This window comes from Cryptotermes secundus, unplaced genomic scaffold (assembly GCF_002891405.2).
Source record: "Cryptotermes secundus unplaced genomic scaffold, Csec_1.0 scaffold9, whole genome shotgun sequence".
Classification (NCBI taxonomy): Eukaryota; Metazoa; Arthropoda; class Insecta; order Blattodea; family Kalotermitidae; genus Cryptotermes; species Cryptotermes secundus.
This window is the reverse complement of record NW_019725413.1, coordinates 263,351-291,190: the sequence shown is the minus strand read 5'-3', so window position 1 is coordinate 291,190 and position 27,840 is coordinate 263,351. Positions and strand designations below refer to the sequence as shown.

The window sequence follows — 27,840 nt, the reverse complement described above, 5'->3', positions numbered from 1 at the left end:
ACAGCACAAAGAAAGGAGCACAGTTGAAACGAATGAGATTATGAAAACCGCCGCACACCGGTCTGAGTCATGATGCTGCCGTCAGCTTCAAGCTGCAGACACGTGCAGTAAGACTCGATATGTCCCTTTTCTGTGCGTCAAGACTCAGACATTAGTACTCAAGGAACAGTGCCAGTGTAAGTTATCGACGTGAGTCACTGGACGACGTCATGTCATCAACTAGAGAAAATGTGATAAGACGCAGACACGTGTTACTTCGGTGTGCGGTCTCGAGTCTGAATCACGAATGAAGCAAGACTGCGTCTTTTGTCTCATGTCTTGATGTTTGTTTTGACGCAATTGGTGTGTGACCGCCCTTAGATTTCTGTTGCCTGACTGTGAACCCAGCAGTTTGAAATTAACAGTTATGGAAACGCATTGTTCTTTGGCCAAATAGAATAAAATTACTGAACTTAAATTTTGAAATAATCACGTTGTAATTGAATATCTAATCCATGGGCTACTCTATGAATTCGATATTTGACTGTACGAATATACGAAATCAACTGTTTCATAACCCGAATGATTCTTATTTCTCAACATATTCCGCCATTAAAGCCTGATACATCAACCTTAAATTAATTTATGTTAAAAGTCGCATGTCAGTGTCGCCAAAATACTGGCCTTACATTTACAGGTGAGGTTGACTCCTATAATATTCTGTACCTATACTGAAACCTAATGTTGTGGACAATATGAAGTTATGTTCCATTTACACGATTTAATCTTGTCATGTGTTATGACAATGTTTTTGTCCATGAAATTCTTTTTACTTAAAAACCACAATCATATCTCCAAAACAAAAGCCACGTAGTACATACACTTATGTAGAACCTTTATTGTCTGCATCCTGTTGGGTGTTACAATGCTTTTTTTTTTTTTCGGGGGGAGCGTCAACATGGTCAACATACAGAACCGCAAAACAGGAACATTCAATAGTAGAAAAACGTCCGTACAACAGAAGCATACAAACACACACTCAAAGGAGAATATAACTTCAGTCGCGATGTTACGTAGGAAAATAAGGAAGAAATACATATAGAACTAGCAACAATAATCCGCGAGTAATCATCCATAACATGTAAGTAACCACCCACACCACGCAATGTATTATATTACTCATAATTCTGATTATAAAAGTACACGTTAATTTAATTTCAGAAAAATCAAACATTAATAGCGAATCCCAGAAGACATCACCCTCTAATACATGCCTAGCATCACGGAAACCCACAGCACACGGACGAGACACAAATGCTGATTTAAATAATTTTAGCCCTAAGGTTAACTGTAATAACAAAATACCAACATGTGTTATGACGAGGTATAGAAATCTACTATTTTAAAATAATACTAATTTGTTTCCATATTAGGATAATTCAGTAACTAGTAACTTATTTAAGAAAATGCCTGATGATGATCCAGACATCAACCGAAACATGCAGCATAAGATAAACTAAAACCAATGTTAGTACTGTGATATTGGACTAATTTTATTGGAAAAAGAAAAATTGTCGTGTTGACGGCCAAAAAAACGCTGAGTTATGCAGAATTCAGTTAACACTAGAAAGTACACAAAAAAAAATGTAACACATTAAAACTGATAAGAATTTATTGTTTCATACCTGGTATTAATGACAGTAAGGCAGGGATGTATTTACAGGTGTGAGAACCCTGAGGCAGTCAGAATGTGGAGAACCTTATCAGTAAAGCAAAGGTAAAGTTCTCTCTGTGTTTAATTAACTAAGCGATATTCCATGAAGACATATGGGATTGTGGATATATAGATCCACGTCTTCTTGACCTCGGCACTAGTTGGAAGTGAGTGGCCCTCATCAGTGACAACAATTTTTTATTACAATATTTTTTTATTTTATTATAACTAAAAATGTAAACAAACTTGTGGGATTGTCGATGTTCTAAAAGACAACCACGTAAAACTGTAACAATTGTGAATGTACAGAATATCTGCGAAGCTATGTGGAATGTCGATGTTCAAAAGTTGGCTTGCCCTGAAAAGGGCAGTTTGTTCCACTGTGAGTGCGCTGGCAGAATTTGCTCCTACGTCCATTTCCCCGCAATGTGATATTGACTAGGAGTGAGTGCTGTCTGTTAGACTGGCGATACCACGTGTTAGTATGTGGGATGTTCCCACAAACTCTTTGTGATATTAGAGAAGAAAATGTCTCAATAAAATATGTAGATTTAACTTGTCCCATTTTGGTCCGTCACACTATTAATTACAGAGTAGATAATGAAAAGTTCAGTCCAGTGTGACATACGAGTTTNGAGGACTGAAGTGTTGTAAACTCGTATGTCACACTGGACTGAACTTTTCATTATCTACTCTGTAAAATATGTAGATTTTATTTATTTTCTGGAGGCCCAAGATGGCCTGCCATCTCAGATGCTCCCCCTTAAATCTGATGGTGTAGTAATGTGTTTTTTTAACTCAGATTCTTACACTATTTTGAATAATGATATGCACTGTTCGTGTGGTGAATACAGTCCATTGTTCTGGCACATTTTACTAGGATATGTAATTTACAAGACAATTCAGGATGAGAACTGGTTGCCATTGATCTAGTTACAGTATGCTATAAATGTCATAATCTTGTATTACTGGAACAACACAAACATTGTATTGATTACCCTTATGTATCACAGTACTTGATTCAGCATTTCATAACCTATATTCTTCCCAGCAGAATATATTTACCATTGAGCTAACCTGCTTGGTACCACATGGCTGAATACCCAATATAAGCATTCACAGTTGTAGTATGATGACCTATTTATGTGAATCACCAGTAGCGGCGCAAATTGGGAGTGTGACACCATCTATGGGGCTCTTTCCCATGGCCTCGGAATAGGAAACATTTTCAATAAAGTAAACACACTATTAAAAAAGAACGCCCCAGATAAGTATATATTTGTCGGCATACATCAAGATCAATATCTTTATATCTTTATATGCACACATAATAGTACAATACAGGCACAATGAGCAGAAACATTGCTAAGTTAACAACAGATCCAACTACAAAAATATCTTCCACTTACTCTATACTACCCCTGAGCTTACTTAGAAATATCTTAAGCCAGTCAATAATAGCTTCACATGTATGCTGGTTCAGAATAGCCATTTCCAGCTCTGAACTGAACCCGAACATATTTGTATAAACTGAAATCAGTATGAACACATAAACATCACCATGCTTAAACAATTCAACTCTTTTAACAAATTCCCAAATAATCTTCCCTTCCCTAATCAAACACTCAAATACTTATTAAAATTTCTTTACAAGTACCAAACACATCATTTGATAAACTTAGCAATGCTTCTGTAGAAGTATAAACGTCACATTGAAACACATTATACACAAATTTCATCCTGAATATAATAAATATATTTCTTCTATGTTATATAACATCGTGACCCTTAGTTGTGAATGCCATTTTTATTAATTATTAATACTTTTCAAATACATTACATATACTCTTCTAGATATTGTAACACCAGTATATCCATATCCAAGGGCTTCACAACATGAACTGACTGAATACAACCCTTTTATGAAAGATAGTGGCTTCCAACAAACGTCAATGTTTAAAATCAAATGCTAATTCCCACTTTCATATAATTCCATAGCAACAGAATATAATGAACAGTTGAAGAACACAGATTGAGAGTGCTGATGAGAATGTTTGAACCTAAGACGGATGAGGTGAAAGGAAGGTAGAGAAAACCTCATGCTTTACCAATATTATTAGATTCATTAAATCAAAGAATGGTTCAACTAATTTTTCTCTTTGTATTTATTTTTTGAGAATAATTTTATTCCCATGATTCTGATTTCAGCATACAGGGAACAGAATGAAATGGATGCAGAATTTTGATTGGGAATCTTCTCAAAAGAGGCAACTTCAAAAATTGGGAAGGAAATTGGAAGATAAAATTAAATGTATATTAGTGAATAATGTTGTGAGAATGGGAGGTGGACGGAACTGGCTCATGTTCATATCTAATGAAGGACTTCGGTACTCATATAAACCATGCTGAACATTCAGGGTCTGTTACCACAGGGTTTATATAATAGGTTAAAGGTGTTAAAAAGATGCAATATTGCTTTTCCTCAGTTCTACTATTTTGGCTCATTAAACAAACAAAAACAAGCATTACCTCCCATATACCCAGCGTATAATTCTTATACAAATAATGATGATGACAATAACAAACAAAAACAGTAATAATAATGACAGTATTAGTTGTAGTAGTACTAGTAGTAAGAATAGTGGTAGTGGTGGTGGTGGTGGTGGTAGTGGTAGTGGTAGTGGTAGTAGTAGTAGTAGTTATTGGTATTATTACTGTTATTACATTACTTGTATTTCTGAATACAGTATTATTGATTTGGTTAGGAAATCATGTTATTTCAGTTCATAAATCTTAATGAAAAATGAAACTTACTACATGCTCAGACATAAAACTAGCATGTTGTCTCTTGTCAAATTTTGAAACTTCATTTCATTATTCAGTCAACACAATTCTGCTATAAACGAACCATGCGTTTGCATTTACTATATGTTTCGGCCTACTGCGGCCATCATCAGGTACATAGAGCTTTTACAATCACCGTTCTATTTGCTATACCTCCCTACATTGGCTAGCGATTACACATTGGGAGTGCACTGTACAGGTATGCTGTTTATATAATGCCCTTATGTTATAAAATGTATTAAATATTCAAATTTAAATTTTTTAATATACTATCAAGATTTAGGGGTGTGACTATAGACAGGGTATGGATTGATGAATAGATTTATTGACCACTTATAAACATCATGCAGAACTACGGGCACTTAAAATGCTATCACTGATTTCCGCACTTCACAAATCAACACAGCACATGTTAAGCCTTTTCCAGCCTGATGTGTCTTCACCAGCCATTCCCTGGTAAGGGTTTCTGTCAGTGGAGATTCTTCAGCTTCACGCGCTCAGAACATCTTGTCACAGCTATAGTGCCATCTCTTCTCAGCCTCCCTGGGAGAGCTCAACTAAACTGGTTGTCCCAATTCTCATATTTATAACTGCTCGGCTCGGACCGCGTAGACAACGCCCTGTTCCCCCGTTACATATGTAATCTTTGCAGCAGGAACGTGTTTATCAGGCCGTTTCCAAGAAAAGGATATAACCAACCATCTCACGACCGTTACGTGGCAACAGCTATACATGCTACATTGCTCCCACCTTAAGGCTATTTGTCCCGAATGGCCTACAGGCGTACAATCATTTCCTTTTCTAGGGCTGTGCTTGTGACGTCTGTGCTCGGTCTCGCCTTTCTTCTTTGTGGCTCAGATCTCATGGTGATTACTCTCCAACTGCTTCCGCTGATCCTCCTTCAGGCCATTCGTCCTGAGCGGTTCCCTCATAGGTTTCCAGTCAGTCCAGGTTTATCGCCATCATCCTCCTTTACCGATCGGTGGGGAAGAAACTACCTAAAGTAGCCGCTGCTCCTAAATCTCAGGCCTTTAAGCTGCTAGTAGTCTCTGCTTTCGTTTAGAAGGGGGCCAACTCCTCCATAATGTCCTAACACTCATTTTTCGAATCCTGACGGAAGATCTGGTTACTGTTTTTGCGATTTCCAACCCTAGGGTCTCCCTGAATTTCTCGTTACCATTTCCCTTGCTTCCCAGTCATAGCTGCTGTCTTAGGTCTCAGTACCTTAAGTCGCTGACAACTTCAGATTTCGCCCAATGCCTCTTCCCTAACATCTGTCCTTTCTGAGTTCCTCGTTCAAAATATTCTGGCCTTGTACCTGACGACCGCGTTCCTTACACCGTGCAGGAATTGCACAACAGAGCATCCCTCTTCAGGCGGTGGCAAACTCCTTCCGTACCCACCATTACCCTGGGTCCATTTCTTCGGCTGACCGCAGAGCATTACGATTAGATGCCGTTCCCTATACCGCTCCTTCAGTGCTCCAAAAGTTTCCACTGCGGCCTCTTCCTTAGGGATGTCCTTATGCTCCGCCTTGGACTCGCCTGCAAATCCGTGGCCTCCGTCTTTCTTAGACAGGCCTCCACTGTTTCTGTCTTGGAGTTCATCCTGGTCATCATCTTTCCTTGGCTGATTTCCATGTTGGCTAGCATTTTTTTCATTCAGGTGTTCTTGAGAGGCTTTTAATTCCTTTAGGATGGCACCATTTTCGCTTGATTGGTTCTTATTTCAGCCTTTGTTTCGGCCAGCAGGGGTGCCATCATTTATTCCAGCTCCATAATACGGCCATATAATGATCAAGATCCAACGCAGTTTCCAATCCGACCACTTCTGATACCAGATGTCACAATTTATGGGCGTTACTATAGGCAAGATATGGATTGGTGAATAGATTTATTGACCACTTATATACACCACTCGGAACTACAAGCACTTATAACGCTATCGCTGATTTCCACACTTCACAAATCAACACTGCACATGTTAAGCCTCTTCCAGCCTGTTGTCTTCACCAGCCGTTACCTGGCAACGGCTTATATCGGTGGATATTCTTCAGTTTCACGCGCTCAAGTCTTGTTACAGCCATCAGTGCAGAACTCCTGTCAACTGTCAAATTAATTATTGCGCCATCTTGCCTCCCTTGCAGAACTATACTGAACTGGTTGCCCAGTTCTCTTTATAACTGCTCGGGCTGGAAGGCGTAGACAACACCCCACTTCCCCCATTGCATGCGGAGCCGTTGCCCCAGAACAGGCCTGACATAACTGCCCAATTCACGATCGTTGCGTAGCAACGGTTATACAGGCTACAATATTCTAATTAAAATTAAAATTGAGCTATGTGTTAAAAAGTATATATATATACACACACATACTCTTTCGCTTTATGCTGTTCTGCCCCTTTTTGTTGCCAATTTTAATATGACATTCATCAATATATGTCCCTGTTTTTTGTGGATTCTTCCTGATCTGAAATATGAATGTTACTAGTGCGAGTACTATACTCGAAAGTTCGTGCATTTGAGTTGGGATATATTTCGGTTTTCCTCAGATTATGTCGATGTTGTGGTTATATGTTGGCCTAGGGGTGTGTGATGTGTTGTTTTTGCTCCTTTCTTCTAGTGGCTTGCCTTGGAATAAAAATATTAGTCTGCATAGGTGCAAATTGTAGGTTGTGTATTGGAATTTGTGTTTTTTTTTTTTTTTTACTGTTTTCTGACCTTAAATGGTGAGTGTGTTGTCTGCACGAATGGCTGTGTGGGACATATGCTATTGGTGTTGTGCCTGCATGTATTTTATGCTGTGATGTGTATAGTGATGCTGTCTGCCAGCATGCTGTGAATTGTGCATGTTAATGTTTTGTCTAGTGATTATATATTGAGTAAAATTTGTAGACCAAACAGTATTTCGTTCATTTTGTTTGTGCGTGCAATAAATATGTAATTTTTCAAGGCTGTTCATATGTCTGCTGTTCTGGGTTATGTGTATTATGGCCATTGTGTTCTGTATGTTTCCTTAGTAGTATCTTGTGTTTAGTATGTATTGTGCCTAGGCGGATGCATCCTTGTTTTATTTTATTGCACTTATGTATATGTTCTTTGTATCTTGTTTGAAATGATCACCCTGTCTGACCTATGTACTGTAGGGGACAATCCATGCATTTTAGTTTGTATATATCGCTACTGTCATATTTGTTGCTCATGTTGTTTTGGTTGTAGGTGTTTCTGTACAGTGTTGATTGTACTGAAGGCCATTCTTGTGTCAGTGCTTTTGAATATTTCGGCAATTTGTTGTGTTTCTTGTCCAAAAGATGTGAATTTTGTTTTATCGGGTTTTTTTTTTGTATTGGTTCCATTGTAGTTACATAATTTATTGAATTCTTTTCTGTATTTCTGTGGGGGGTTTTCCATTGGATGCGTTACATCTGTTAATTAGATAACTGATGGCTGACATTTTGTGTTGCATGTGGTGGCATGATTTACTGCTTGCAGTATATGTTGTAGTTTTGTTCTTCTATCGTAAACTGTAGGTGTGTTAGGCTGTTGCTAAATTCTTTTAGTGTAAGGTCTATGTCTGAGTTCTTTGTCATATATTAATAGCATGTTGGCTACATATCTGAAGTAGTCTATTATCTGGTGTTTGATAAGGATGTTATATAGGTTAGTGTTCTAGGAATTACAGTTATATTTCAGCGAGGATTGTGGATGAGGAGGCTCCCACTGCTAATCCCTCTTCTGTTTATAATACTCATTATTGAATTTGAAGTAATTTTGTGATAGTACGATGTGTGTTATGTTTTCTGTTTCTTTATGTTGTTTTATGTGTTATGGTTAATATAGTTTGTATCATAGTGGTGACTTTTTTGTTGGTATATTAGATACCTGTATATGGAAGGAACATATTCTTGTATCTCCTCTATGTGCAAATCTTGTAGGTCGGTTATGATATTCAGTGTATTTTTTATGTTGCATGTGCAGGGTAATTGCATGTTTTGTTTTAGTATTTTGGTTAGGTAAATAGCTAGATTGCATGCTGGAGAATCTCACCAGTTGACTATGGGCCTTATGGATACTGGAGTTTTATGTAGTTTTATTTGTGCATGGAGTTTTGGTGATTGTGGGTTCATGTTATGGTACTTCCATTGTTTGATTTGGGCATTGTTTAATGTTGCTTTGCTAAGGATTCAATGAGGTTTGTGTGATGTGTGTAAATCGGTTTGTTTGGATGAAGTCGCTGAGAATTTTGTTGTAGTCTTATTCTTGTATTGTGACTATTGTTTTGCCTTTGTCTGCTTCTGTTATTATTAACTTGTGTTCTGTTTTCTACTTTATGTCATTTAGAGTTTTCCATTCTTGTTTTGCCATTGTGTTGTTTTGGGTGTTTCTCCTAAGGTTTTATTGTTATTACTATCGTGTGTTTCGGGTAGTTTTATTTGGTTTGTAGTGTAGACTGTATTTTAATCATTTACTAAGAAACTGGGTATTTCCTTTCAAGCTCATACTTGGCATTACAATTTAACAAAATAACTACATATAAGTAGGAAGAACTGTATAACTACATGGCACTTATTTTAAGTTTTGATTCATAATTTCTTATCATAATGTGCTGTAATTGTGCGGACAGTATATGTGAGCATGTACTGGCAGCCATTCCATTCAAAAGAAAACAAGAAATCACTGCAACAACATAATTTGTAGGGTTCTAAAGGATAAAAACTTATTCTGTAACCCTTATAAGAAATCTACATATGTCTATTTGTCTCATAAGTGAATATGATTGAGCTCAACAATAGAGACAAATTTGTTTACATGGCTGTTTCACTATCTTGATTTATAAAAAAGGAATTCGTATGATGGATGTAAATAACCATAGTTAAACATAAATTCATATTGTGGTCTGCTGTGTTATGATGTGGTGGTATTGTAAAGTTCCCAGTCTGTTATTATTGTAATTGCCTCTGTGAAAGAAGATGAGAGGGGAGGGCAAAGTCACACTTCTGAAAGCCTACTGCATCAGTCTGCCACGTGACACCGTGCTGTGAACATACAGTGTTTACATGAGCTCTTTTTCAACTTCATTTTTCATTATGTCTGCGATGGATGGCGAAATTGAGCAATGTGTCTGTATCAAGTTTTGCGTGAAGCTTGGTAAATCCTCTACTGAAACCCTTGAAATACTTTATAAAGCTTTTGGAGAACATCCTTTAAGCCAGACAGTGGTTTTTGAATGACATTTATGTTTCAAGGTCGGTCAAGTGTCAGTTGAAGATGACAATCGATCAGGGCAATCAGGAACCAGCAGAACGATAGAAAATGTTGAAAAAATCGAGAACTCTTCCACCAAGACCATTGCCATACAATCGATGAGCTCACAGACACAGCTGGGATCAGTTATGGAGTTTGCCAGCAGATTTTAACAGAAGAGTTGAACATGCTCCGCATTCCACCTTCATCACAAAAACACGCCTGCACACCTGCCCCCATATCCCTGAAAACCGCAGAGTTTGTGACTAAGAACATGGCTATCATTCCCCATCCTCCCTACTCACCAGACTTAGCCCCTGTGATTTTGCTTTGTTCCCCAAATTGAAAATGAAACTGAAGGGACGTTTTGAAAGTCTCTGACATCCAAAGGGAACTGCAAGCAGTACTTGACAGCATTACGGAACATGACTTCCATGGTGCTTCTGAAGCATGGAAAAAATGACTGGATCACTGTATACGTTTCAAGGGAGATTATTTTGAAGGAGATGTCAGCCAAAATTGAGTAAGTCAAGCCAACATTTCTTTTTTGACCTAGCCTGGGAACTTTCCGATACACCTTGTAGTGGGGTACAAACATTTTGAAGGGTCGTACTGCCTCGATCTTCAGAGTAGAAGCCTGAAGTAGAAAGCAGTATATTCTTCCGAAGCACTGGTATCCACCTACAAGACTAAAACTGTCATAATCCAGAAGGCCACAAAATGAACCTAAACTGCAGTGAAAACCTCATATCTTATACAGTAACTTCCTTTCATGATGCATTTCTAAAATGGCATTATACAGCCCATGAAACCTTACAAGTAGAAATTTAACCAATCACAGTATATTAGTGTCCTTTAAAGAATCTATGCAGATTGGGACAATGAATGTGCGTCATATAGCAGAGATATTATATCAAAGCTATCACTTGTACCTTCAAGATTTGTTAATATAACCTCAAATCTCATGTTTGTTCCATTGTCTTGTTACAAAAGCATTCTGATTGATTCAACTGGATGGGTTCCTTTCAAATATTAGAACTATGACCTAAATACAAACTTTCTTTTGATCATGTTCTGTTGAATTATGACAATGTGAGCTGCTACAAAATCTGATAAATCATCTTTCTACCAAATCGCCAGCAGAATGAAGATCAAATATATAAAAATACAATTCATGTGCATATAACAAGAATCAACTAATGATCACAGATGAAATTAAAGGTCACTACTCAGAAAACAAACTTACTTCCTTACTTTATCAATTGATTTACTTAATGTGTCAAATATAATACCCGTACATCTTAAATTTGTTTGGAAAAATCAGTCCCCAGCCAATGAGGTGCTGATGGTAATATAAAAATATACATTCTGTACGAAATAAACAACTGAGCTTTCATTTCCTATATTCTGCTACCGAGATCTTTGTACATACACGACACCAAAGACAAGCAGCATTATTGCAGAACACTCAGGCACACTAAGGGTGTATAATAAGTTAAATGCAAACTAAAAGTGGTAGCTATAATAAAAGGGTCACTAGATTTTGTTTTGCTAGTTCAATAACAACATCGAAGAAAGACTACATATAAATCACAAGACACATACTATCATGTAGTGTGCGCAATTCAAGCCTCTCTTTCACTCAATAAGATTACAAATTGACCTTCTGTTCTACGTCTGATTCTTCAAGAAGTTAAGAGCTACACACTTAATTGATCAAAGATTCTCATCATAATCAAAAAGGCTTGAGCAGGGCCAGTAAAAATTCAGACCAAAAAATATACACAGTGTATTCATAGGCCATCTTGAATGTCACAAATAATTCTATTTACAATGTATATTTATGTTTCTACTTTCAATAATTATTAGTAACAATTTTCTTACTTTTCTTTAAGTACTTGTAAACAATTCTTATCAACAGCAATACACTAACACTTCTCTTTAACATACTGTATTATAATATCAAATATATTTAATATCTGTATACACAGGATATCTTTAATACTTGTGTACACAGAAAGGAGAATTTGTAAAACACTCAACTTATGGATAAAAATCTCATTCTTGGAAAGTGTGTACCTTTTCTGGATAATGTACATTTCAGCTTAATGCGAACAAACATTCGCACATGAACGTAAATTGTGACTAATATGTAAACCAATTACTATGTTCATAACAATGCCACTAATATCTCAATATATGGCCAATATGAACTTGTATGTTTTAGTCACTGTATTGTACTTGTCTGTCTACTTCATTACCATATTTACATAACTTTCAATCAGTAACTCTAGTCTACATTTCATCATTAACAAAATAATCAGAGTGTAAATATGTTCATAACATTACAGTTTTATATCAAAACTGGATGTGTTTATTTTTACACAACTAAATATATTCAAGCAACAGTATAAAGGAACTAATGTATGTTACTAACGAGCCATTGAATTTTGCTCCAAAATTTCATACATCAATTATCCATAATATAACACATGTATAAGCAGTACAAATTACTGCAGACATTTTATATTTTTGTGCTTTAATTCGATCATGATTCAACCAATTTTGACCACCCTATGTGAAAACAAACACAGGATTTTTTTTTCTGTTGTTTGACATGTTTCAGATATGATATTCCCTGAAGTATGTGGTTTTCTGGGTTATAACACCATGTGGTCTGGATAAAGGCAGTCTTCCGAGAAGAATATGTTATCTTGATCTTCAGAATCAAAGAGTAAGCTAAACATGAAACCAGCAGTAGAGGTGGAAAGATGACTCTTCAACCCTGAAGATGAAGAAGACATGACATACTGGACTTTCTCTGCGCTATACAGAGTAACAACCCGGAAGACCATATTCTTCATAGTCACCACTGTGAGAATCTCTAATCCAACATGACATTTTCCATTTGTGGGAAAAATTTCATCCTGTGTCACATATAGGTTTAAATGCATAGTTCACCTCTCTCACAGACACTCTCCATGACAAAAGCACTGACTTAGAGCCCTAATATTATTTTTAACAAATACACATAAAATTTTGGTTGGAAGACCTCATGGCAAGGGAACACTTTGGAGATTTAAATGTAGATGAGCAGTTACTGTAATAAGACCATGGAAAAGAAAGCTGGCTCAGGATATTGCCCACTGGTGCATTTTGTCATGACAGTTTTGAATATCTATCTTCTGTAAATCACAGGTTCAGTAGAACAGCTGAATAGATATCAGTTGTGAAAGGGGATTCAGTACCACAGATTCAATTAGTATCTTTTTTAACTACTGACAGCAATGAAATTCAGAAACAAACACTATTTTTTATTGCCAATGCAGTTTTCTGCCATGAAACTTTATGTCCATCATCTTCTACATTAAATGGCCCATCAATGTGGGCAATGTAAGCATCTGTTTGCAGTTATGAAGCACCACCGTACTGTAAAGATAAAATACTCAAAGCCATCAGTGATTCAAAACAGTGTATACGAATATTCAATAACTTGCTGGTTTTTGCCCAAAGGATATTTTGTATATTCCCTACAATCACCAGAAGCAAGCATCTAAAAATACAACTTTCAGGGGAACCAAACTACACAGCATCACATTGCAGAAGAAAATATTCATGTTGCATAATGTTTTTCAGTTGTCACAAAATAAAGCAAGAAAGAGCTAGTCTCAATCTCTGGTCTCCTCAGGTGTTATGAAGAAAAGGTTCCTCCTTGGCTATGCCAGTTAGAGCTCGTCTTGATCACCGGACCTGGGACCAGAGTCCAAAACGTTGCATTCAAAATACTCACTACGATTGCTTAATGGAAGGAATAAATAAGAAATATGTAGAACCTAATTTCAGTGCTACATGCTATAACGTATACAACTTTAACTTAAACACAAACATTCTTATCTCATTAACGTAAATGGGACACTTCAATGTCTGCACAACAAAATTTATGCACATAGATAACAGTTTACTGTTAATAAAGATGTACATGGTTTGCATACTTCCTGCTGTGTTTGTTGACTTAAACTGTGTATACAACTATTGTACCTATCCTGAAGATATCAAAAATTGGCTGAAACATGTTACAAAAACTTTGAAATAACTGAGTAACTGTCTTCTCTTTTAAAACAACAAATCTGGCCTTAAAATTAGGCAAAGGAAGAAAAGTATAATTACTGTTTGGTCCTAATTTTTAGTTACTATTTACCACAGTTGTATAACAGAAAATACTTTTTGGCATAGTTTTCCAAAGGCATTAAAGTAGATAATAATTATTAGGACAATGAAAATTGGATGATAGTCTCTTTATCAACAAACATTTCACTTTGATTCAAAATTGCATGAAGGTTCATCAAGATTAATAACTATGGCCACTACACATTCTGGCAAGAGAAATGGAGCAAATTTCATAACAATCTCATACACCACCGGTCAAATTTACTATCAAATGAGCAATATAAATTCACAAAGGACAAAAATTTGTAATTTGATGATGTGATTGTTATTGATGACACTGCTTGGGTAAAAGTAACTGGGTGCAATTGAATATAATGATATGACATACTAAGAAATATTTAAGTAAATTCTTCTTCACTGGGGTGATTATTCTGATCTTATTACCTTTTAAGTAGACTGATTTTAAGGCAACTTCAGAAAAATTAACTGAAAGTATGAGAGTATAACTATATGGGCCTTTGTCCATTTGGTGGTTTGTTGTTATAAGAACTGACAAAATGTAATATAAATGGCAAATGTGCCTAATCATCTTGTCATGAAGATGTATGGTAACCCTACAGGTACAGCTCCATGCAATTTAGACTTTGGCATTAAATGGAGGTCAGGGGTTAATGCATCATGGTCTGACCTGAGAGGCAGGCTTAGCCCCTGAACCATTATGAACACAGCTAGGTATCAAATTGCCATAATCCTGCCTGCAGAAGACACTTACAAACTGACCTATCTGGTATTAGAGTTTATTTTTGGTTTTGTTTACTGTCCACTATGCAACATTGTTCAGGTATAAACTAAAATCCTTTTTGAAATTCATCACTGCACTATATTTGTCGGCCTACTCAGCCATCATCCGGTGCGTTGAAATTCAAGAGAACTGCTGTGTCTTTTCCGTTACTGCAATGGAAGTTTTCATATTTAAAATGTTTCTAAATGAAGTCAATGTAAGTTCCTCCTTCTACGCCACATGTATTGTCTTTTTTTGGTATGCCTGTTGGTATGCAAGTGTGCACTGTGGATGTTATATAACATTATGACCCACTTGGCGCCTAGCAATAAAGCCATTGTAATCATACACCAACTCCATTATTAGCACAGAGTGGGTTCTCACTATTTGTTACACACATCACTTTTACCTAACTCCATAATAGATCCACATTGACTTTAACTCTGTTATCCTTTGCAGTACCTATACATAAATGAGGTTATTCAGTAAAATTACAAAGATGATTTATCATAAATCTGAATACAGTGGGCCCCAGTGCTATACAGAGTGTTCCAAGAATACAGAGCATAACTTCAGGAATGAGCTCCTCATATGTAGATATTAAAAATAGTCTATATCAACATACGTCCAAAAATGCAGTTTCTGAATTTTTAAGGTATGTCTATGACACTCAGCTCTTCACATTCCCCTACAGTAAATGTTCCATATGTCCACCTGCCTGAATACAAGCCTCAGCTTGATGTCACATCGCCACCCAAAGACAGCCCAAAATTCCTGGCATGCTGCGTACTGTCTGAAAACCTGCCACAATTCGATTTCGAAGAGTTTCCTCATCATCCACTGGAAACAAATTCACCAACGATTTTAAATAGACCCACAGGTAGAAATCCAGAGGATTTAAATCATTTGAGTGTGGACGCCAGGCAATTGGTCTACCTCTACCTATCCACCAACAAGGAAACTTCTGATTCAGGTACCTGTGGGCAAGGAGTGAAATGTGTGGAAGCACCATTATGCATGAAGTGCAGTTCTCAATGAATGATCAGTGGCACACTGGCCAAGAAATCTGCCATGTTGTTTTCCAAGAAAGCTTTGTAATTCCACCCTGCAGACCTGTTTGGAAGTACATGGCGTCTGAATAAATTATCACCATAAATACCGGCCCAGATGTTGATGGAGGACCACTGCTGGTGATGCGACAGAAGAACCACATGTGGATTTTCATCTGCCCACAGATGCTGATTGTGAAAATTCTGGATTCCATCTCTTATGAATTGTGCTTCATCCATAATTATCACAAAGGTAGCAAAGTTTGGATTTGCACCACACTGTTGTAAGAACCACTGGCAGAACATTACTCATGCAAGGGACTCTGGTAGTGATAAGGCCTTTACATGCTGCAGATGACGGGGATACAGTTGATGTTCTCACAACACTCTCCAAACAGTTGAATGAGTGACATCCACTTTCACTGATAATTTTCCTGTGCTGATTCCATAAGTTTCATTCACAACATCCAGAATACCCTCCTCTACTTCAGGAGCTGTAGATGATGGTCATCTCCTGTTCGCAACATGAGGTGCAAAATCCCCATGTTCACGAAGGTGGCAATGGATACTTACAAATGTTTTCCTATCTGGACATTTTCATCCTAGATAACTTTCTTGGTACAAATGACAAGCCACCACAGCATACCATCTGCAAACTGTACATGAAATGCATATTGGCTAGCACTTGATTTGAGTACATCATCTCCACAACTTGCAATCGCCACACACTAAACACACAGATACTGTACACTTCTTCTATTAAGATTTGGAAACTTTCCAAGATTGTGTCAGACCGATATCACGACTGCCTTAGTGTAGTGAATGATGTAAACCATCTGCAGGAGTCACAAAATTCAGTTTATCATTCAGCTATTTTAGAAAGCCTTAACTTGGAAACTATGCACATTCAGACCTATGTTGAAATAAACTATTTTTATTATCTACATATGAGGACCTTATTCCTGAAGTTATGCCATATATTTTTGAAACACTCTGTATAGATTTTTGTTACTGAATTCATTCATTAAGGAAATCATATAGTAAGTCCACAACATTTAAAATACGGACCATAAATATGCCCTTACGGAAATCATGGATAAATATTAAAATTTTTTACAAAATGAAAATAACAAATTCAGTCAGAATTGTTTCTTTAATGTTTATCTAATAAGAAATTCATATCACATATGTACATGCATCAGTGATATAGCCGGATATATGGCTGGCCACTGGATAGTCATCTGTAACATGTCAGTGACATGGGCGAATGGATACTATTCCCATCTTATTCACCTTATGCAGTGTATTACACTAATATTAGTACAAACATGTGTGTACTTATTGTAACTGTGGAGCAAAAACATTTCTATAGGAACATAACTCCACTTGTAAATGGGATTCATTGGAATAAGAGGGCAAATGTTATGGAATTTCACAGTACAGGCACATTTTCAGGAACGCATCCCTTTTGTAATGTGGGGGTGCGCTGTAAGTAGTAGCAAGTGATGTAAACACTTTTCACTGAATCTCTTGCAAGTTTATAACAATTTAATAAAAAATCTATAGCTCTCTATTCATAGTGTAAAAACATCCAGTATTCAGAACTCATTCTGAGTTTTCACATTAAAACAAGCAGACCAGCAATGGGAATTCTGTCCCAAATTTTACACCACTGAAACAAGTTAGGCAATCCAGTCCAGATTATTCCTTGCCATAGTAAACACTGAGGCACATGTCAGCATTCGAATTGAAAGAAAGACATTTCATGACATCACTTTACTGTCTTTACATTACACATAACAGAGAACTGACCCTATGAGTTTACATAAGTACACTGGATTACACAAAAGACCTCCGCACTTTATGATAACTATGAGATACAGTGGCACTCCCATTTAACTTCCCTTGATTTAAGAGTTCCCCTCATTTAACAACCAATTTCAATGACTCTGAAATCATTAATCTCTCTGTGAAATTTCCTCCATTTAAAATTTTCATGATTTTAGTATTCAAATCCCCTGCTCACGAAAGAAATCTTAAATGGGTTTTTCATGGTATATGTGTAAAGTGAGACATCCATGTCTGTGGTGTGATACTACACAATGTTTTTTTGCTTCCTGATGATGAATAATGATTGTGGCAGAGAAGTCTACTCATTCTATGTCAATGAGAGAACACTTTCCAGTTTTATTCTGAAGCTAATAATATATAAGTGAAATGGGTCTCAGAATCACTGAGTTTTTGGACTTTGTCCATCGTCCAGTACTGTGAAAAACTAGAGAATATTACGTTTCGGAAACTGAATCTATCCTCAGGTAAGTAGGGGAGCCACCTACTCTGTTGGGTCCCTTAGAAAGTGCTAACCTCAATCACTGGACTGAGGTTGGCCCTTTCTAAGGGACCCAACAGAGCAGGTGTTTCCCAGCTCACCTGAGGTCGGAAACTAGAAAACACAATTTTTCGGAAACTGCATTTCTTTCCATCATAAGGTAATTAGGTGTCTCCACCTACACCTGAGTATGTAAAGAGATCCAGTTTCTGAAACGCCGTTTTTTCAAGTTTTTCAGAATACTGGACAAGGGACAAAGTCCAGAAACTCAGTAATTCTGAGTCCCATTTCACTCGTATATTATTAAGTCCAGAATAAAACTGTGAAAAGCGTTTTCTCATTGACACAGAATGACCAGACTTTTCTGCCACAAACATCGTTCATCGATAGAAAGTAAAAAGCATCATGTAGTATCACACCCCCAGACACAGATGTCTCACTTTACACACATACCATGAAAACACCCATTTAAGATTTCTTTGGTGAGCAGGGGATTTAAATACTAAAGTGATGGAAATCTTAAATAGAGAAAATTCACGTCAAGTTTATTGACTTCGAGGTCATTGAAATTGGATGTTCAGTGAGGGAAACTCTTAAATCAAGAAAGTTAAATGGGGGTTCCACTGTATTTTATACTAATCACAAATTGGAAAGTCTTATATATATGTTTATATGTTATATGTCATACAACATCATCAGAACCCTTTAGAATCTAACTAAAATGGCATTGTGTGAACATTAATATCTCATGAGGGGCTCTTCTGTGGCATCCGCTATGGTAGGTCGTGAATCCACATCTCTGTCATCAACTAGGATAACCGTTGCAGCACTCGGTGCAGAAGATGACTGGTCAGTGGGTAAAGAAACTTTACGAGTAGTGGCACAATGTGAAAGTGGTAGAGATGCTGAGGATGGTAATGTCGTCAAGGTACTACCTGACCGACGGAGTCTTCGATTAAAGCTTCCCCTGTGAATTCTTACATTTAACGCTTCCAACTCATGACTCTCACTTGTACTAGGATGTAAAGCACAGCCTGTACTAGATGTTGACAGCGTTGAATCAGAAAAGACGTTGCTATGAACTGTCTTGTTGACCCGATCAGCAGCCCTTGAATTCCCATTGCTTCTGTCTCCCCTGATGCAGCGTGTATATGAAAACTGCCCAAATCCATGCTGAGGTCCACCAACACAAAGCAGAGATCCTAGGAAAAAAGTGGAGTACATCCAACTAATGGTCATCACAATTACCAAGAACATTCCTATTTGGATATAGGCAAGCACTGTGGAAGGGAGCATGAAGGCCCCAGCAGCAGCTGTGGTCAGGGCTGCCATGGCTGTGGGACCTCCCATACAGGAGACGGCATAAGTTATAGCTAATTCCCTGTTCTCAGCCGAACACATGCGATAGTGGACTCCATAATGGAGACTAAAGTCAACAGACAGACCAATGGCTATTGATATTGCAATGGACTCTAGGACATTTAATGTCCATCCAAATAACACAAGTACTGCAACTGTCACAAAGATAATGCACAATATTGTGAGGATGGCATATAGGCTAATAAAGACATTCAGCGTGACAAGAAGCAATACACCAAGAGCAACAGCCATGGAAACACCAATGGATACAAGGGTATCCAGTGACAATGTACACTGCAGATCATAAAATTCAAGGTCACTCACAAACCAACCATTTCGCATACCAGGTGGAGCTTCTGAGAGCTCCTTACGTGTCCATGACTCAACTTCTTGGAAGAAGTCATCCATTTCAGAAAATGAAGGCGAGTAAGAATGATTACTATCATATTCGACAATAAGCGCACGTATTTTAGGACGTTTCCCATCTGAGAATTTAAGTCCTGCTACACCTGGTCTTAAGTATAAAGGGGTTTCATACAAATCTGCTATAGCTTGGACTATGCACATCTCGAAGACCCGGCGCTTGTAAGGGAAAACTGAGTTTTCACAACAAGGAGTTCTGTCAATATGATTCACAGGATCTCTGCAACGTCGCTGCATCCAGTTTTTGAAAGATACGATGAAGCAGTTTGGTAGAAGAGGCCCTGGCATAGACTGATAAAAGCTTTGCATTTTAAGGCGTCGACAGAAACGCAGAAGCCATCGCTGAGATTCTGGAGCTGCCATATCAAATGTATCATCATATACGATGGTGCCTCTTCTCCTGGGGTCCAAGTAATCACCATTATCAATAGGCAAAATTCCCCACACAAATCGAAGTGGCATCTTGGCAGTAAGAGCATCTTCATTACTTCCCTGCAAGTAAGAACAAACAAAGCACTCAGTGAGTAGAAAGTATAATAATTTTAAGAATAAAGACAGGAGTAAAGAGGAAAAAATTACCATCTTAAGCCGTTCAAACCAGAAGTTATCCCTGTAGACCACATCATAGCGCTCAAATGGATGCTGACTATCAAACAGCTGGAAGTTCCTAGAATCTGGCAATTTGAGACGAGGATAGTAGAACACAACTCCTATGCTTCCAAGGGCTATTCCTCCAAGGAGACAAAGCCAGAGGTAATGTAGTTTGGTGATAGACAACACAAGGAATTTATCCAGTAGTGCACGGGCCTGGCCTGCGGCCATAACAGCAGGCCGCAACTTATTGTGCCATGTGAACCAACGAGGAGGTACCATCGGAGCGAAACACCATTGTTCAGATACCACTACAGCTGCTGGCAGCCATGTCAGCATCAGAACAAAGTTTGCCAAAGTAGCGGTACCGGCAAACACACTGAAAGCATACATACCAAAATATAACTAAATTAAAGCAACTCTTGCATTTTATTAAAAACATACAAGTAGAATTGTATCTTTTAGTGTAACAACTCTAAATATGCCAAATACAGGTTAAATGTTTCAGTATCAAATGTATGCTATAATCAGACTCTGCCTTTTACATTTTAAGTGCTATAAATGTGTAGGCCACCAATTTTAGAATCAGTAAACTTTAAGATGTAAACTTCATATATCTATAAATATGGGTTTGATGATGGTACATATGTTTGATACTGAAACACAGTGTGACGTGTTGCGCTATATATGATGCCCCTCACCCCACCCCGCCCGCCGTGACGCGCCGAGCGGAGCCGAAGTTAGCCGAGTCCCAGCATCCTGGTAGCTATGCAATGCGAGTCAACAGTGGTGACGTCACCAAGGGATACCGCGGTTGCTAAGCAGCAGTAAACAACTCCGGACAGCGTTGCTAGCAACACGGCACCACACAACAATGGTGCCTATTACGTGGCTGTTTTCTGTGTTGTCCGGAACGAGGCTAGATACAGAGCAGCGAAGACTATTCACAGTTAGTTCCGAGTTATCAGCGATTAGTTCCGAGTCAGTTCCGAGCAAGCCTACGAGTCAGAGTGTGTGATCAACAGTTCTTCATTTAGGCAGCGGAGAGTAACGAGTTAGCCAGCAACCAGTCAGTTGTATTCTGGCATTTGCAGTGTAGTATTTGTGATACTGCCGATGACATTAATTGTGGATCTGTAAACTGTGTGATTGTAAGAGCGAATGTGCAATAAATTCTCTATAACCAATAAGGCGTGAAGTTATTTGCCGCGTTATACACCCAACACGTGACAATATAAACCTTATTTGACATTTGGCATATACAAACTCGTTGTTTGACTGAAACACACATCTACATAGTTCTTTCTTTAAAAGAGATATCTGGAACCACTGATACATGAACAAGTAGTTAAGGTCCATCATGTGTAACAAAAAAGTTTAACTGGAGAATATAAAAGTTTGCGAAGGCAAACTTTTACATTATTCTATTAAACTTCACACATGTGTAATAAGTTTAACGGGAGAATATACAAGCTTTTCAAGGCAGACTTTTATACTCCCTTATTAAACTCTTACACTTGATGGACTTCACTAGTCAATCATGGCATGTAGACCTGTTGCTAAATAATGACTGTAAACAACAGCCATTGATGGGCACTTCTTCTATTAGATTCCTAACACACACCAATGAATAACTGAGAAGTGGTGTTCTCTGTATGGTCCATGCTGAGAGGTTATAAGCAGGATAAGTCTTAGTTTTGTTAGTTGTGTAACAATCGCCAGCTAGTAAGGATGTGAACCACAGAAGCTGAAGAAAATACAGCGCTAGAATCATTTAACAATGACTGGTGAAGATACAGAAGTCTGAGAAGACTTACTGCATGCTGTAGTGAACTGCAGAGCATGTGAATTAGTAACATCACTATAGTTACTTGTAGTGACAACCTGTAAGTGTTCAATAAACCCAATTACCAATCCACGCTGTGTCTACAGTCACTCACACACATGACAATATAATTTCTTTATTATATTGAAATGCTGTTACTGTGGATCTGGCCAGTTCTTGGATTAAGTAACAAAACTATTTCAATAGCAGGAGTTATATGTTAGGAGGAAAACTGCATAAAACTGAGGACACCGGCCTCAGAATTCTGTTACCTTAGTCATACATTTCATATTGCCTTTCCTGTTATCAGTTATCTGAATCTGAGAAACCAGTCTTGGGACGAATACAGACACAGTCACTTCTATTAAATCCCATGTAAAACAGTATCTCTATGCCACACAGTGGAACCCCTATTTAATGTTCTCTGAATAAAGGTTTTCATTTGTTTAATGCTCAATTTCTGTGCTCCCATATCAATAATGCCAGGGTTAAATTTACTCAGCATAGTGTTCAAATCCACTGCACCCCATACAAACCTTAAATGGGACTTTCAATATATTCTGACTGATTCTTGCATCTTTTCTGGATGAGTTGCTGTGTAATGTGGTAGTTTGGACAGCATCAGAGAGGAAGCTAAGCAAGAAACCAGCATGAAGGAGGCAGGTGACTTTCCTTGTTGTCTGCTTCATGCTGGTTTCTCGCTTGGCTTCCACTTTGATCCTGAGGATGGAAGTGATATGTCTGTCTGAAAAATCAGTTGACTTTTGGTGGATTACAAAAATTATATCCCAGAGGACAGAACTCTTCATACCCACCACTGTGAGATCCTCAGTTCCTACATGGCGCTATATCCCAGAAGACAGAACTCTTCACGACCAATGCTGTGAGAACCTCAGATCCTACACAGCGCTATGTTGCAGAAGACAGAACTCTTCATGACCACCGCTGTGACAACCTCAGATCCTATATAGCGCTATATCCCAGAATATAGTACTCTTCATAGCCACTGCTGTGACAACCTCGGATCCTACATTCTTTCCATCTCTCAGATGTCTTCTTGAGCTCTTCTTGTAAAATGGTAAAGTTATGTTAACTAATTCAGCACTTCACCATGATGATGTATGAGTGAGTAGTCAGCTTCACGCTGCGGCCGCTTTAACCCCAGTACCCATTAAATAGGACAATGTGGGAAGGAGAAAATTCTTGACCCTACTGGGACTCAAACTCAGACCCTTTGATCGTCCATCCCGTAGCCAGCCACTAAACCAACTGTGCTTACCTCGCTCCTGATCTCTTCTAGTACCTGGCTGAACCATTTTCCTCTGTCCTCTCATAGAACTCTTCCCTTTATATTAATATCAAGTGACGGTCTGTTAGAGTGATGCATTGTATTGCCATAGATGCTGAGAAGGTCCAATGGGAATCCAACTGATTGTCAGTGTGTCTCCAGCAAAGTTGTTGACAGCCCCAGCAATCCAATGGCAGATACCAATAAAGCTTTGAAACCCATGAAAACTCTCAGCAAGAAATGATTTATAAGAAGAGAACTCAGACAAATTCACAATCTACAAATTGGAGCAATAAATGTGACTACTTTATCCAGTACAAAAGAAATATTCTGTCATGTGTTAGTGACTAGATATGGGGTTTGGATTGATAATTAGATTTATTGACCACTTATAACTCACAAATACAAATCACTATAACAGTCTCACTGATTTACACACTCTAAATCACTACGACTACAGCACACGACATCTTACGTTTCTTCACTAATCGTTGCTAGGTAGTGGCTGTGTCCTACATATAGAGCCTCGGAATGAATTGCACAGAAAACACCACTTTCAACAGTTCCTCTACTATTTCGTGGTGATTTGTTGCTGTGGAAAAGTGTTTACAATACCATTTCCTAGTAATGGCCACATTTAATTGTTTCACTATTTCAGCTTTAAGTCATCATGTCATAATACGAGGGTTGGAACTTTAATAGTGGCAACACTGCTGTAGAGACGCCATGCAACGGGAACCAAATAATGTCACTTATACCACACTTTAGTTACATACCTACCATACCTCAGAGCAAATGGACTCTCCCTTCCCACATCATGTGCATGCGCAGTGACGAGAAGAACAGAGCCTCTTGTTAGCTGGTGGTCTAATTTAGTGTTGTCGCGATGTTTTCGAAACAGGATTGAATGTGCCAGAGGCCGTAAAGCATGACAGTGTCATCAAGGTCTTCAAGAGGCTTGCAGGGAATCTTCATTGCCTTACAGAACAGTAGCAAGGTGGGTAAAACCTTCAATGAGGGACGCCAAAATGTGGCAGACACGCATCGGCCAGGTCACCCTAGTGTCAGTGAAGAAGTGTATGCTCTTTCCATGTTACTGGAGAGTGATCGATGCCATACGATTCATAAGCTGGCCCAAGAGCCAGGATTAGCGCATACGGCTGTGCTTCACATTCTGAAGGAATGCCTGGGCATGAGAAAAATTGCATCACAATGGGTTCTGCATGATTTGACAGAAATTCAGAAATGGCTACGATACAACGCTGCTCGTAACCACTTGGAGCGCTATGAGCACGAAGGAGAGCCTTTCTTATGCCGTATGAGTATCATTACACTGGATGAGACATGGGCCAAATCGTACGAGCCACAAATGAAACGCCAATCAAACCAATGGCATCATTACGGGTCACCACGAAAATCAAAAGTTTATCAGAACCCCAACAATGTGAAAGTTATGGTGATTCTCGTGTACGACTGTGATGGTGTTATCCTAACGCATACCAATATTACTGTTCATTTTTGGAACACAGCCTGCAACCAGCTTTGAGAAAGAAGAGGCAACACTTTCTGCAGAACCCACCCGTCATTTTGCAGGATAATGCTCAGCCGCATGCAGCACAAGCTGTGGCTGATCTGTTCGATCGATGGGGCTTGGAAGTGCTGTACCATCCACCATACTCCCCAGACTTAAGCCCTTGTGACTTTGACTTGATTCCTAAGACGAAGGAACCATTTTGTGGCATTCACTTCAGAACTGTTCCAGAGATTCTTCGGGCAGTAGACCGCTCCATTCGAACTATCAACACAACAGGCGCTGCTAAAGGTAGCCTATGACTACCACATCACTGGCAACGGGATGTACACAATGCTGGTGACTACACTGAAGGACAGTAAAACTTTGAAACATACATCTATTTTGTATCAGTTGTAAATAAATAGTTGCCACTATTAAAGTTCAAACCCTTGTATATATAAAATAGAGTCATTTGTGTAACCTGAAGCATCTAATGGCAGTTATGGAGCTGATGTAAGAAGCATAGAATGCAGACGCAGTGGTGAGGGAGGTGACAAACATGGATGGTGTGGCATGTTTGAGAGCATCATGTACCAGCTCAACCGAGATACCACTATTCTTCTCAGCTTTAACATACCGCCACACCTTACAGAAGATGAATGCATCATCTGCTCCGATACCTGCAATATGCAAGATATGTACTTCAGAGTAAGCAAAGAATGTGCTATATCTGTGACTTCACAGAAATGCTTCATATTTAAGTTAGTTATCAAGGTGGAGGACCACCCTTTGTTGGCATATTCACACCCCAAGCCCATAAACTGACATTTTATCCCTCCTGTCTTAGATGTGTCATGCCATTGTGAGAATCTAGCAGTAATTCTAATTAATTAACACTAGTGAAGTTCTCATCAAAATATAACTGCATAATATTGAAATTCCCATATATAACTACAATTTCCACAGATAACCCTTCTATCAAGATTAGTGGGTTTTTGGACTTTGTCCATTGTCCAGTATACTGAAGAAGATTAAAGCACACAGCATTCATGTCCAGTGATTGGGGTTAGCTCTTTCTAACTGACGAAACAGGGCAAATGTCTCCCAACATCATACTCTGATGGTGGACACAGATCAAGTTTCCAAGATGTTGTGTTCTTTAAAATATCAGACGGCAGACAAAGTGCAAAATCTCAGTAGTCCCAAGTGTCATACGCCATCATCAGAACCTTTAATAATTTGCAAACATCCTAATCCTTACACATTAGCTCTTGAGGGCACTTTCATCATTTCACCTTATATGCATACTATGAATTTGTAAAGCTCTGGAAAAACAGCTTGATAAAATAATGATTACAATATTGTACAGGTATCATTTTTGACACAGGTTTACACTATAATACTTATTGAAACTATGCCATTTATTGCTACCAACTTCTGGTCCCATTGTAACTAAGACTGTTTTGATACTGGTCTCCATGGGAATGACATTAGAACTCAATAAACCTTATGACCAACACTAGCCTATTTAACTAATTATGTAATGATTTAAGTGTCTACTACGATACTGTGATCTCACACGCACTCATGGAGCTGAGCCCTTCTTGAGAAGCTACCAGTTGTGCTGCTACTCAAGAATTTCCCAGCATTTTACAGAACCCGAAGGTTCATTACCATGTTCACAAGAGCCCTCCACTGGTCCCTATCCTGAGCCAGATCAATCCAATCCATACCATCCCATCATATCTCCCTAAGATCCATTTTAAGATTGTCCACCCACCTACACCTTGGTTTTCCCAGTGGTCTCTTTCCTTCTGGCTTTCCCACCAATATCCTATATGCATACCTTTTCTCCCCCATTCATGCTACATGTCCTGCCCACCTCATCCTCCTTGACTTGATCATTCTAATTATACTTGGAGAAGAGTACAAGTTTTGAAGCTCCTCATTATGCAATTTTCTTCAACCCCCTGTCACTTCATCATTCTCCTCAACACCCCGTTCTCAAACACCCTCAGTCTATGGTCCTCCCTTAATGTCAGAGACCAAGTTTCACACCCATACAGAACCACAGGCAAAATTATAGTTTTGTATATTCTAATTTTTATGTTTTGGACAGCAGACAAGAAGACAAAATGTTCTGGACTGAATGGTAGCAAGCATTACCCGAGTTCAATCTCCTCTTAATTTCCTCGTGAATCAGGTTTTGATTTGTTATCGTCATTCCCAAATATCTGAACTGTGCCACATTTTCAAAACATCTGTTTTCTATCCATATGTCATGATTTTGCCCTGCATTTTGGTGACGAGACAGCAACATATACTTAGTTTTCTCTGTGTTTACTACTAATCCAACCTCTTTAGTTGCGTCAATTAAAGTTTGTGTGTTTTTCTTTATGGTATCTACATTATCAGCCAGTAGATTCACATCATCGGCATAGGTCAACAGCTGATGTGTCCCGTTTAATTTCAGTCCCACCTGGGTTTCCTGGACCTTCCTAATGGCATATTCTAAAGCAAATTAAATGACCACAAAGAAAAACACAAACTTTAATTGACACTAGTAAGGAGGTTGCTCTAGAAGTAAACACAGAGAAAACTAAGTATATGTTGCTGTCTCGTCTTCAAAATACAGGGCAAAATCATGACATAAGGATAGAAAACAGATGTTTTGAAAATGTGGCATAGTTCAGATATTTGGGAATGACGATAACAAATCAAAACCTGATTCACGAG

General features: G+C 38.3%; 1 protein-coding gene and 1 long non-coding RNA gene across 4 annotated transcripts in view; one reads left to right on the top strand and one right to left on the bottom strand.

Moving 5' to 3' along the window:
• Positions 1-919: 919 nt before the first annotated feature.
• Positions 920-15,089, top strand: LOC111863288. Its single transcript, XR_004512885.1, has 2 exons — positions 920-1,120; positions 12,406-15,089. It is a non-coding gene; the product is annotated as an uncharacterized LOC111863288 (long non-coding RNA).
• Positions 15,090-17,291: 2,202 nt separating this feature from the next.
• Positions 17,292-27,840, bottom strand: part of LOC111863301 (protein dispatched) — a 77,966-nt gene continuing 67,417 nt past the window's right edge. For all 3 annotated transcript variants that reach the window (XM_023849493.2, XM_023849495.2, XM_023849494.2), the window contains 3 exons: positions 25,586-25,784; positions 20,467-20,857; positions 17,292-20,379 (listed from right to left, as the gene is read on the bottom strand). In XM_023849493.2, coding sequence (XP_023705261.1) covers positions 18,844-20,379; positions 20,467-20,857; positions 25,586-25,784 — 2,126 coding nt within the window. In that variant the 3' untranslated portion in view covers positions 17,292-18,843. The remainder of the gene's footprint in view (positions 20,380-20,466; positions 20,858-25,585; positions 25,785-27,840) is intronic.